The sequence below is a fragment of the Lithobates pipiens genome, unplaced genomic scaffold (assembly GCF_037356315.1).
Source record: "Lithobates pipiens isolate NorthernLeopardFrog02 unplaced genomic scaffold, aLitPip1_a1.2 Scaffold_18, whole genome shotgun sequence".
Lineage (NCBI taxonomy): Eukaryota > Metazoa > Chordata > Amphibia > Anura > Ranidae > Lithobates > Lithobates pipiens.
In genome coordinates this window covers 344,799,375-344,812,820 of record NW_027507758.1, presented here as the reverse complement: position 1 = coordinate 344,812,820, position 13,446 = coordinate 344,799,375, and the positions used below count along the sequence as shown (strand labels likewise).

The following is a 13,446-nucleotide window of genomic DNA, read 5'->3' as shown; positions in this document are numbered from 1 at the left end:
CTGTCCACACTTAGACACTAAAAATAGCACCTGTATATGCTATTTTTAGTGTCTAAGTGTGGACATTTAGTGTAAAATAACTGATATTATGTGCTGTCTTATTAGTATCAACATATGCATTATTGGCAGTTAAAACATTAAATATAGGCAGTGATTTGCTAGGAAATAAATTTACTTTATTGTGTCATGAAGAACTATTGAAATCTCTCTACTTACCCTTGGTCCTGAAACTCCGCCACCCTTTGAAATAGAAAACAGAGAATAAATAAATCTTACATGGTTTAAATATATTTACTTTGCATAAATAGAGTATTATAATGTTTCTTCGGTCGCCAAACCCTCCTACTACACCCTTACTTGTCTGTGTGAAAAATAATTGCAGGAAATGTGAAATTATTATTATAATTATTAATGTACAGAATTTCTATAGCACCTACCGTTTGCGTTGTGCTTTACAACATGAGGGTGGCCGGTACAGTTAAACTACAATTTAATACAAGGGGCCCTGTTCGTTGGAGCTTTCAACCTAAATTAAACTTAAGAACATTTTAGAAAACTGATGTCCCAACCATCATTATTCCATTGGTCAGCACTTACGCTACTAATTCTATCATTTTTTTTATAAAGAACAATATTTTTACAACCTAAAAGGAAATAAAAACTATGTTTCTTATACTTTAAACAGTATTCTTGTTTAGTGTTTTTAATGTTTTTAATTTATTGTTGATGCATCAGGCTATGGAGCCGGAAGAAATGCTCATTGTTTATGGGGGGAAAGGCAATTGGCTTACTAGCTGACAATAACAATGAGAAGTTCAATGAGAAGTTCAGTGAAGATACTTGTGAGCTGTTCTGAAGTAACTAATGATGCAGAATTACTTTGCTGCTATTATGTTTAAATGGATTGACACAGATAGACATTGTTAATATTTGATCCACAGTGAACCAGTAACAGTCATTAAATTACTAAGCTAAGCTATTTCAAAGAAAACAGGCACCCTAAGACGCTACACCATATCGCTCTTCTCAGGATTTCTCATCTTCTGGGCTAAGGGGAGGGTAAGTACACCCTGCACTCAGTGCCTGAGTAACCCATCCCTCTATGACTTAAAGTGATTGTAAACCTTCACCTTGTAAAACAACCCATTCAATTTAAAATAGAAATGAAAAGAAAAACATTTTTGTATAGATATAAAAATACATTATAAATACACCTTCTCCCTTTTTTATAAGTGATCACATTCCCTCTGTTCTCAGCTGCATATGAGCTGGAGGAGGAGAAGCAACAGCCCACTGAGCTTCCCAGTGACTGGCCATGCAGGGGAGGCATGTCAGGACAAGTCTGATCATTGGAGGAGAGCAAACTGAGTTTCCAGTAAAGCTGGAGAACTGATCATGGGGTGTTCTCCTGCTTAGTGTGGTCAGTTTGTAATAAGAAAGCAGAGGGACTGGCAAGAACACCAGTGATTTCACATAAATGAAGCACAAAAAGAGAACAGGATATGTTCTCATACAAGTACATGGTACAGCAGGCACATATCAGGAATGTGAAGTTTTGGGGTAACAAACACTTTAAAGGGGTGAGCCAGCTGAAAAAACATTTTTTAAAAGTCAGCAGCTACAAACACTGTAGCTGCTGACTTTTAATAAGCGCACTTACCTGTCCAGGGTGCCTGCGATGTCGGTCGTCCGAGACCGACCCGTCCCTTGGCTCTCGGGTCCCGGCGCCACCATTCTATCTAAGGGTAACAGGCAGTGGAGCCTTGCTGTGTTCTAGGACACACACAGTTCCCAGAACACACTGCACCCATTCATCAGAAGACAACGCGTGTAGGAGAAGACCGAAGACCACTGAAGATCACCGCGGAGTAGGAAGAGGCAGACTAGGACGATCTGCCTAGCAACAGGCATTTCCGGTAAGTTTAAAAATATATATATATATATATATATTTTTTTTATATATATTTTTTAGAACATTTTAATGTAGTTTTGTTTTTTAGGGTGTCCCTCCACTGTGAAAATACCAAGTTTAAAGAAAATAAAGGTAGGATATGTTTTCTAGCTCCCAGGTTGTTTAGAATTACCATGTAAAGCTTGTACAAGTACACTTTAAAATCTGCTTTAACAAAGGATCACATTACAGTTGGGGTCAATGAAATGCACTATATATTTTTAAAAGAAAGAAAAAATACAAAGAACATAAGGTTGTTCAAAACCACATTCTAAATAGTGAGGTTGATTTCTAACAAAGAAATAAAAGTGTTTATTTAGTCTGCAGAGAACAATCAAACTCCAGCTGTCATAGGCATACTATACACACAGGAGTCAAAAAGGGACACTTAATTCACATTCCAAACACCCACTGAGCGCTTGCTGACATTAGGACCTGAAAGAATGTGTTGATCCGAAAAATCCAAAACTCACAAGCTTTTGCTTCACTGAGCATTACGGCCACATCATTTTAACTTGCCTGCATCAACATCAGGGGTGTCCAAACTTTTTTCAAAGAGGGCCCGATTTGATGAAGTGAACATGCACGAGGGCCGACCATTTTTCCTGACATTCTTTGAACCATTAAAATTCGGTCTAAGTGTGTTCGTTCAAACACTAATACACGGCCCAACAAGAATTCTCTTGCCTTTGTGGCTGTGTGTGTTGAAGAGATGAGCTTGGGCGTGTTATTTGGATATACCGTATTTATTGGCGAATAAGAGGGAAGTTTCAGGAAAAAAACTTAAAATTTTAAATAAAAAACTGTAAAGCAAAATAAGGGTCAGTGCCCATCTGCACGCCCACCATTGCTGGGAATGCAGCCCCCACCATTGCCAGGAATGCAGCCACCATTACCAGGAATGCAGCCACCATTAGCCAGGAATGCAGCCACCATTGCCAGGATTTCACTCACTATTAGCCAGGAATGCAGCCACCATTGCCAGGATTTCACTCACCATTAGCCAGGAATGCAGCCACCATTAGCCAGGATTTCACATACTATTGCCAGGAATGCAGCCACCATTAGCCAGGAATGCAGCCACCATTAGCCAGGAATGCAGCCACCATTGCCAGGATTTCACTCACTATTAGCCAGGAATGCAGCCACCATTAGCCAGGATTTCACTCACCATTAGCCAGGAATGCAGCCACCATTGCCAGGATTTCACTCACTATTAGCCAGGAATGCAGCCACCATTAGCCAGGATTTCACTCACCATTAGCCAGGAATGCAGCCACCATTAGCCAGAATTTCACATACTATTGCCAGGAATGCAGCCACCATTAGCCAGGATTTCACTCACTATTAGCCAGGAATGCAGGCACCATTAGCCAGAATTTCACATACTATTGCCAGGAATGCAGCCACCATTAGCCAGGAATGCAGCCATCATTAGCCAGGATTTCACTCACTATTAGCCAGGAATGCAGCCACCATTGCCAGGATTTCACTCACCATTAGCCAGGAATGCAGCCACCATTAGCCAGGATTTCACATACTATTGCCAGGAATGCAGCCACCATTAGCCAGGAATGCAGCCACCATTAGCCAGGAATGCAGCCACCATTGCCAGGATTTCACTCACTATTAGCCAGGAATGCAGCCACCATTAGCCAGGATTTCACTCACCATTAGCCAGGAATGCAGCCACCATTGCCAGGATTTCACTCACTATTAGCCAGGAATGCAGCCACCATTAGCCAGGATTTCACTCACCATTAGCCAGGAATGCAGCCACCATTAGCCAGAATTTCACATACTATTGCCAGGAATGCAGCCACCATTAGCCAGGATTTCACTCACTATTAGCCAGGAATGCAGGCACCATTAGCCAGAATTTCACATACTATTGCCAGGAATGCAGCCACCATTAGCCAGGAATGCAGCCATCATTAGCCAGGATTTCACTCACTATTAGCCAGGAATGCAGCCACCATTAGCCAGGATTTCACTCACCATTAGCCAGGAATGCAGCCACCATTGCCAGGATTTCACTCACTATTAGCCAGGAATGCAGCCACCATTAGCCAGGATTTCACTCACCATTAGCCAGGAATGCAGCCACCATTAGCCAGAATTTCACATACTATTGCCAGGAATGCAGCCACCATTAGCCAGGATTTCACTCACTATTAGCCAGGAATGCAGGCACCATTAGCCAGAATTTCACATACTATTGCCAGGAATGCAGCCACCATTAGCCAGGAATGCAGCCATCATTAGCCAGGATTTCACTCACTATTAGCCAGGAATGCAGCCACCATTGCCAGGATTTCACTCACCATTAGCCAGGAATGCAGCCACCATTAGCCAGGATTTCACATACTATTGCCAGGAATGCAGCCACCATTAGCCAGGAATGCAGCCACCATTAGCCAGGAATGCAGCCACCATTGCCAGGATTTCACTCACTATTAGCCAGGAATGCAGCCACCATTAGCCAGGATTTCACTCACCATTAGCCAGGAATGCAGCCACCATTGCCAGGATTTCACTCACTATTAGCCAGGAATGCAGCCACCATTAGCCAGGATTTCACTCACCATTAGCCAGGAATGCAGCCACCATTAGCCAGAATTTCACATACTATTGCCAGGAATGCAGCCACCATTAGCCAGGATTTCACTCACTATTAGCCAGGAATGCAGGCACCATTAGCCAGAATTTCACATACTATTGCCAGGAATGCAGCCACCATTAGCCAGGAATGCAGCCATCATTAGCCAGGATTTCACTCACTATTAGCCAGGAATGCAGCCACCATTAGCCAGGATTTCACATACTATTGCCAGGAATGCACCCACCATTGCCAGGAATGCAGCCACCATTAGCCAGGAATGCAGCCACCATTAGCCAGGAATGCAGCCACCATTGCCAGGATTTCACTCACTATTAGCCAGGAATGCAGCCACCATTATCCAGAATTTCACACACTATTGCCAGGAATGCAGCCACCATTAGCCAGGAATGCAGCCACCATTAGCCAGGATTTCACTCACTATTAGCCAGGAATGCAGCCAGGATTTCACATACTATTGCCAGGAATGCAGCCACCATTAGCCAGGAATGCAGCCACCATTGCCAAGATTTCACTCACTATTAGCCAGGAATGCAGCCACTATTAGCCAGGAATGTACTTACCATTGCCATCAGTGCAGCCTTGGAGGGGACATGGAGGGGGCTGAACGAGCGCCAAAGAACAGGAGAATATCCTGTTTACACAGCGGCCTCTTTAAGAGAAAGTCCCGCCTCCTTTGATGGACAGAACAGTCGTCCAATAGCGGAGATGGGACTTCCTATTACAGAGGCTGCCGTGTAAACAGGAAATACTCCTGTGTGCACGGCGCTCGTACAGCCTCCTATCTCCAATGCAACCAGACTATATATCTTTTGTGGCCCCGGCGCTGGGAGATCCACAAAAGATATATATGTTTAGATTACGTTCAAAACTGGGCCGCGGGCCGGACTTTCGACATGCCTAATCTACATACTACGAAGCTGTGACACACATTCACTGCAGTGGTTCCTAAAGTGGACCGAATCAAATGGGAGCGAGTTACAAACATTGTACACCCGAGGCTTACGCTGGGCATATACCAATGGAGTTTGATTAGAAATTTTCAATTTTTGTAATGTTTGTTTGATATTGGCTAATGGGATAAAATTGATGTTTGTTTATCGACCAAAGTGACAGGAAGATCTGAGGGAGCAGGATGGAAAGTTTTTCTTAAACTAACAAAATTCTAACTATGAATGTTAATTTTATTCTAAAATTGTTGATATTGTAATGAAACCTGTTTAATTCATCTAGGATTCCATTCAAGAATTGTAAAGGCTTTCAAATGAAATTCGTGAAACGATTTTTATATGAACATTCAAATGAAAATGCAACCATGTATGACCACCTTTAGGTTTTTATAGTGCTCATCTATAAGGCTGGATTCACACCTATGCATTTTTTGTGCTTTTTGCATTTTGCAGATTTGCACTACAGAACGTGTTCCATAGAAAACAGTCTTAACCGCTTGCTTACTGGGCACTTAAACCCCCCCCTCCTGTCCAGACCAATTTTCAGCTTTCAGCACTGTCGCACCTTGAATAACAACTGCGCGGTCATCCAACACTGTAACCAAATTAAATTTTTATCATTTTTTCCCACAAATAGAGCTTTCTTTTGGTGGTCTTTGATCACCTCTGTGGTTTTTATTTTTTGTAAAAAAAATTTTAAAAAGACAGATTTTTTTAAAATGTATATATTTTTTTTATATTTTGTTATAAAATTATACAAACAGGTAATTTTTCTCCTTCATTGATGTATGCTGATGCTGCTACACTGATGGGCACTGATAGGCTGCACTGATGGGCACTGATGGTTTGCACTAATGGGCACCGATGGACTGCACTGATGGGCACCAATAAGGCATCACTGGTGGGCACTTAGAGGTGACACTGAGAGGTGGCACTGATGGGTGGCACTGAAGGGCATTGATAGGTGGCACTGGTGGGCACTGAGAAGTGGCACTAATAGGTGGCACTGATAGGTGGCACTTATAGCTATCAGTGATGGGCACTTATAGGTGGCAGTGATGAGCACTGATCTGCACTGGTAGAGTACACTGATAGGCAGCACTGCTAGGTGGCACTGATGAGGCACTGATTGGCACCACTGGTGGGCATTGATAGGTGGCACTTGTGGGCATTGATAGGTGGCACTCATGGGCATTGATAGGTGTCACTGGTGGGCACTGGCAGGTGGCAATGGCAGGTGACACTGGCAGGAGTTACTGATTGGCACAGATGAGGCAGATGTGCCTCCTTCTTCTTCGAGACCAATGTCCCTTGCACATAAGCCGGTGATCGGCTTTTTTTTCTCCTCACGCTATCAGCATGAGGAAGAAAAAAAATGATTAGCTTTTGTTTACACGTGATCAGCTCTTAGGCCAGCCCCACACGTGGTCACAGCGCATGATGCGTGCGCACTGCACGGACCGCACGGGGAGTGTGCAAATGTGATGGCCTCCCGGAAATTCAGATCCGCGCTGTAGCCATCATTCGGCTATAGCGCTGATGCCAAGTGGCTAGATGAACTATACAGGCATACCCCACTTTTAAGTACAAAATGGGGTTTATTTACTAAAGCTGGAAAGTGCAAAATCAGGCTCACTTCTGCATAAAAACCAATGATATACTGATAATTACAAAACTATTCATTGAAGGAGAAGTAGGGCCAAAGCTCTTTTGGCCCTACTTCTCCTGTGGGTCACAGAAGTACACTTTGTTCTGCACCCTTGTGACTCGCACTCTGCTGACTGCTGGCTAAAGTCCGCTGTCTGCTGGTGTCACAGTGTCACTCCAGACTCCGTAGGGATTCTGACTTTAATTTTGTGATCTATACAGATGCCTGTGCGGCAGCTGGCTCAGCCCCTCAGTGTGTTTTTGAGAGACTAAGCCAGCCGTTCCCACACCCTCCACAGCACAGTGCTCCAGTGAGCACTGGAGGAGCAGAGCAGAGAGGCGGTGACTAACAGTCACCAGCTCTCTGCTCACTGAAGACTGAAAACCAAGTGATCAGCTTTCTTTGATCGCTCGGTTCTCAGTCTTAGAGCCAGCGGGAACAGATGCAGCGTCGGATCGATGCTGCATCCACCTAGACAAGTATGAATGCTTATTTATTTTAATTCCTATAATTCTGTTTTAAAACAAAGTTTCCAAAATATTTCTGATGAATAATGGCTGGATTTTTTCTCACATAAAAATCATAGCCACAAATAAAATTATTGCCCAACCATCAGTGTAGGGCTAAATTATTAAAAGAAGAGGTTTCCACCAATGGCAAATACATGGAAAAACTTTTTCAGTTAACCACAGTAGCCAAATTGCCACATAACAACAATAGGAGATAATGAAATACTCAATATTGGTACTAGATGTCTATCTATCATGAAAACATGAGTTGTCCTGTTTAAAGTACAATACTACCCTCACTGGAGCTTAGCGACTAAATTAACCTGAAAGGTAATGTATGTATGACACTCATTTGTATCATATCTTTAAGTTCCCTATCTTGTCATAACATATGAGTCTCTAACGACAGTTATAACCTTATTTTAGACAATGCCAAGCTTTAATGGAGCATCTGTATCTTGTATTAAACTTAACTCTGAAGGAGATTTATTCCATGTGTTAAAAAAAAATGAATACTTTTTGTCTAGCAGACATAAATAAGTTGGCCTCAACTGAGCTATGTTTCACATTCATTTAGTTGAGGAGTAGTGGCTGAAAAGCATCAGATTGTAAGATATAGCTGATTATAACAGTCATTTAAAATCAGAGCATAGAAATATCAAACCTAGAACAGTTATGATGAGCCTTGCAAGCTACAGCAGATATTACTGGAACTGTACAATTAGGGCTACAGAAATAGATATTTGAAACTGTTTCCAAACTGAACCTAACATCTGCTATATGGTTCTTTCTTATAGTTTATCTATAAAATCCACTGCCTAATAAAATTCATGTCACTTTCTGGTAGAGGTAACACACTTGCAGAAAACATAATATGATTCTAGTGTGATAAAGCAGTAGGTTTCACAAAAGTTGGAGGAAGTCATATATAAAAAATGCATTGAAGTTGACAGAATGATGAAAAGTATATAAGTATTTGTTTATTGTAATTTACCTGAAATTGTGCCGTTTAATATCCTTTTACTGCTTTCTTTTTTCCTTATATGTGTATATGTCTATAAGGTTGTGTAAAACAGTGTTTTACAACATGTCTACAAGGTTGTGTAAAACAGTGTTTTACAAAAGAATAAAACAGCCACATCTATGTAACAACATAATGTCTTAACGGTCTATCTATCTGTTGAGTGTCTTGGTACAGACCTAAGCATGCTTTGCATTATGTTATATTACACTTACAGATAGTCCACGAGCCCCTGGAAGTCCTGGTTCACCCTAGAAATAGAAACTGGATCATTATCCAAGCATAATAAAGCATATTACTTCAGATATACAATACATTTTTGCAATATCGCCAATAATATTTTTAGTGATGAAAGTGCTAGGGGAAATAGATGCTCAAATTCGAGTTAGTACATTCTGTCTTAAGTGTTTTTCTGAAAGTTTTCTTGCCCTTCTCTTCATTTATGCAATGCTCAGCACCTCTTTACCCTTAAATTAAATGAAACCATATTTAATGGTTTTCATAAATTTTCTGAAATTCTCACAATGATTGGACGCACTATAAAACATTGTAATTGTTACCCATGAGCAACATGATATCATCAATATAGAACAGGGGTCTCCAAACTTTCTAAACAAAGGGCCAGTTTACTGTACTTCAACGTTTTAGGGAGGCCAGACGGTGGCCATTGGGAGTAGAAAAGGTCTCAATGTCAGTGGGAAAAAAATGCCCCATCTTCAGTGTCAGTAGAATGAATAGTTCCCCATCGTTCGTGTCATTGGGAGGAATTGTGCCCCATCACTAGTGTCATTGGGCCCCACTGTTGGTATCAATGATAGAAATCGTGCCCCTTCATTAGTGTCAGTGGGGGGAATAATAGCCCATTGTTGGTGTCGTTGATTGAAATAGTGCCCGAGGGACTGGATAAAAGAAAGCAAAGGGCTGCATCTGGCCTCTGGGCCACAGATTTGAGACCACTGATATAAAACAGGGAATCAAGAGCATGAGAACTTTTCAGAATGCTATTCTTATGTTACTATAATAACTCACAATAATTGCTGTATCCTCCCATATTTGAACCTAGGTGGGGTTATTGAATGACAAGTTGAACCACTATTGGATGAATACAACAGAAGAGTCTCAAATTTATTTTGTATGCCTTCTTTTAGTAAAGGGTTTTTTTTGTTTTGTTTTTTTCATTTAGTGTAGTTTGTACTTTTTGACACAAATAATGCATCATGGTATATGTGAATTAGTCTAAAGGATCTTTTTTTAAAGTTTGCCTGGACAGGCCCCATTTTTTATTACCAGGTCATCTGGAAGTTTTCAACCCCCTTTATTTTGGAATTCTGGAACAGTGGACAGCTTTTAGAAGTCACCGCTGTCCCCTGTAGTCCGGCGCATCTATCTTCTCGTGGGGTCTTGCAGCTCCGCCGATGTCATTCGGCGAAGCCGCCATGACGTCACTCCCGCGCATGCGCACGGGAGCCGACGCGCGTGGCAGCTCCGTCGCTGAAAATGCCGCGCTCAGTGCGCCTGCACCTGCGGTGCCTGTCTTCGGGCAAATATCTCCTAAACCGTATAGGTTTAGGAGATATTTCTTGGACCTACAGGTAAGCCTTAATCTAGGCTAACCTGTAGGTCAAAGTGTGTTGTAAGAGTTTACAACCAATTTAATGAGATAAGAACAAGGGAATCTGTATTTTTTCAAAACTCCCTGCAAACTATATGTGTGTAAACACATTTTTCTTTCACTTTCACCTCTTTTTTTTTGCAGGCTTTTTCAATACTTAGTTTTACTCACTTACTGTACAGCATGCCGAATCTATTATAACCATATAAAAACTGGTTTAAAGCCATATTTAACTAAGAATAGATTGTACAATAATATACTGTAACTATTCATATCTCATATCAATACATGCTTAACTGCAATTTGTTATAAATAAAAAAGTCACATTTCTTTTATTGAAAACGGACTTGTACTTAAAATGTGCATTTTAAATAATAATAGATGGATATGTTGTAAGTATGAATTCATACAGACCTTCTGCCCTCTTGGGCCAAGAGGGCCAGGAGATCCATCAGGTCCTGTCAGTCCCTGTTAGACAAAAGCAAAAATAATAAATAATGGTGACAATATTCTAAACACAACTATGCACAAACAACTAATAAATTTACAGACAGTTTCATTCATAGTCTCCAGTACTGGAAAGAAGACAATCATTTTTCTTCTAAAAAGGAAAGGGAAAGTGGCTGGTCCAGGCTTAGTACCTCATTCCGATACTGTAATGCCATTAGTTTCACTATATAGCATTGCCTGCACATAGCTAAAACTGCTGACAACCACTCAGCTACTTCACAAGACTGTACATTCTTACTTTCAGTCAGAGCTGAAATGCAGCAACTTTTCTAGCAGTCAGCATGCTTATTCCAAGATGGAAATTAGAGAGGTGGATTCTATGTCAGGCTGGATCATAGTAAGCAATGGCCAGCCTGATGCAAACCCTGTAACCATATCAAATGACAGTTGTTGTTATTTGCTAAAGTGCTAATAAGAATTTCTCCACAAATAGCTTTACTGTATGTTTAATAATTTGCATCAGATCAGTTAACTAAATTTGTGGCATATGTTGTAATTATTTTGTGTTCTGTGATTAAGGCTTATCGCCGAAATGCGCTAGCCACTGCTTTTACTGATGTGCAACAATAAAGCATTTATAAGGATTAACGGAGTTGCCGGATTTTCCTTTTGTTTGGCTTTTTTGTCTACTGGTGGATGGAAGGATGCCTGGGCCTGAACACCCAGTATATGGCTTCCAATACTCATTGATATCCTGTGACTCCACTGTTCTGAGCGGTGCACTTGTCTCTTTTGTAATTTAATGTACACCTATACTAAAATAGGCTGATTATGGTTATAATTAATACTGAGGTTCAGATTTGGGGCTAACATGAGCCTCAAGGCAAACTCAAGCTGCTTGCAGTTTGTTAATCCTTCAAACCAATTAATGATTTTCCAGGTATAGCAACTAACTATCCATAATAAACATTCTAGCCTTTGAATGTAGATCAGCTATATTAAAAGGGCCAGTAATGAAGGCATGAAGATCTTGTTATGTGCCAGCTCCCCAACTGCAGTTGCTGTTTAACTGGTAGGCCCTGTGCAGTTTTTTTGTTTCGGGGGGTTAATGTTTTTATTTTATAAATAGATAGATAGATAGATAGATAGATAGATAGATAGATAGATTTTGAAAGTTTAATTTCTTTTTTTATTGCTAGGGCCTTTTTATTATTTTGTCAGCTGCAGCATGCACTTTGCGGCAGGTCACTTTTGCAGTAAAGTGTTGTGCATCAAAGCACAGTCCAACAGAGGACTGAAGTGAGCAGCCATCTTATACCATCTGGTGGCGCTACCTCACAGGTACAGTCCACTGTTCTTCTTGGCTCTTTAGTGTGGGCTTTATCAACATATCTGTTGGCAACAGCACCATTGTGGTAAGCAGCCTCTGCATGCTGCATAGTAGCCATGCTAAAAGTACCTACAATTAGAGTACCACTTGCATGATAAGACACATGGCTCAGCGCCATACTGCTCTGTGGGAACAGCATCTCAATGATATCAGTCGGCAGCGAAAAGCCTGCATTCCTGCTCTTCATCATTCCTGAGTGCTTTCCACATCCCACAACTCCTTTCTACATGATTCTGCTGCTGAATCTGCTGATAGATACATCAACAGTCTCTTGTGGCAGGAGGGGAAGTCTCACAAAGGTTTATGATCTGCCAGGTCAAGCAGGTAAGAAAGTCATCATGGGGTCATGCTGAGAAGGGTCAAGTGAAGGCCACCAGCAAGAGCCTTCACAGGCAGGTGTCTCTTTTGCAGGTGCTGGAGCAAAAGAAAACATGTCCTCAAATCACCCTCATGACCAGCACCTTAATGGCAGCTTGCAAAACTGCAGCTTGTGAAATCAGCTCCCTTCCACGTGTTTATGGTCTGCGCTACAATACAATGGTAGGTACCCAGCTGTCATTATTTTGCCCAGAATCCATCCACACACCCCGCCAGGGGAGGGCTGGGCCAGGGGGCAGGGATGCAATTGCCCCCTGGGCTGCTCTGATATGCGGTGGCAAAGGCTGCTGTGTCGTCAGCTCAAAACCGCAACATGGACAGTTCTTGAGCTGGCCGAGTCCAGTACTGTGAGCCAGAGATGTCTTCATGTCAGGGCTGACAGTCTATGTTACACAGAACAGCACAGCCCCGCCCAGCCCCTCCCTACTCCACACCATTGGCTGGCAGAGGCTGGACCTGCTCTCTGCACAAACTGAGCAGTTGGCTGGAATCCAGTGAGGCTCCTGGGAGGCTGGGACCATCCAAGTAAGTGAGCTCCTCCTCTCTCCTCCTCTCTGCAGCCAAAGAGTTTTTTCTAGCAGCCTGTGCCAGTTCCTTGCCCTCCTAGGGCTAGGTGGTATGATGAGGGTTCTCACTGACATGCTGCAGTTTGGCTGCAGTGCTGGTGTACTGGCAGTCATCCTGCATGTTGCCCCTGGGACATAGAGGATGCACATTTTTACTGCATGTTCTGAAAGTGCACAAAACGTCCTGCATGCTGCATGTTTGGTGCACTTTCAGAACATGCAGCAACAATGAGTAACCTAAAAGAAGTCTGAGGGGGTGTGACATCCGCCAGTACACCCGCACTGCAGCCAAACCGCAGCACACCAGTTTGAGCCTAAATGCTTGTATTCACTTGCAGCAGCCACTGCCAC

At 42.1% G+C, this 13,446-nt stretch overlaps 1 protein-coding gene across 1 annotated transcript in view; it reads right to left on the bottom strand.

Annotated features, from left to right (window-relative positions):
* The window catches only part of COL9A1 (collagen type IX alpha 1 chain), a 178,013-nt gene that overhangs the window by 83,961 nt on the left and 80,606 nt on the right, over positions 1–13,446 (bottom strand). Inside the window, exons 11-13 of the mRNA XM_077487414.1 lie at positions 10,726–10,779; positions 8,915–8,950; positions 217–240 (exon numbers count right to left, since the gene is read on the bottom strand). Of these exons, the coding sequence (XP_077343540.1) occupies positions 217–240; positions 8,915–8,950; positions 10,726–10,779 (114 nt within the window). The remainder of the gene's footprint in view (positions 1–216; positions 241–8,914; positions 8,951–10,725; positions 10,780–13,446) is intronic.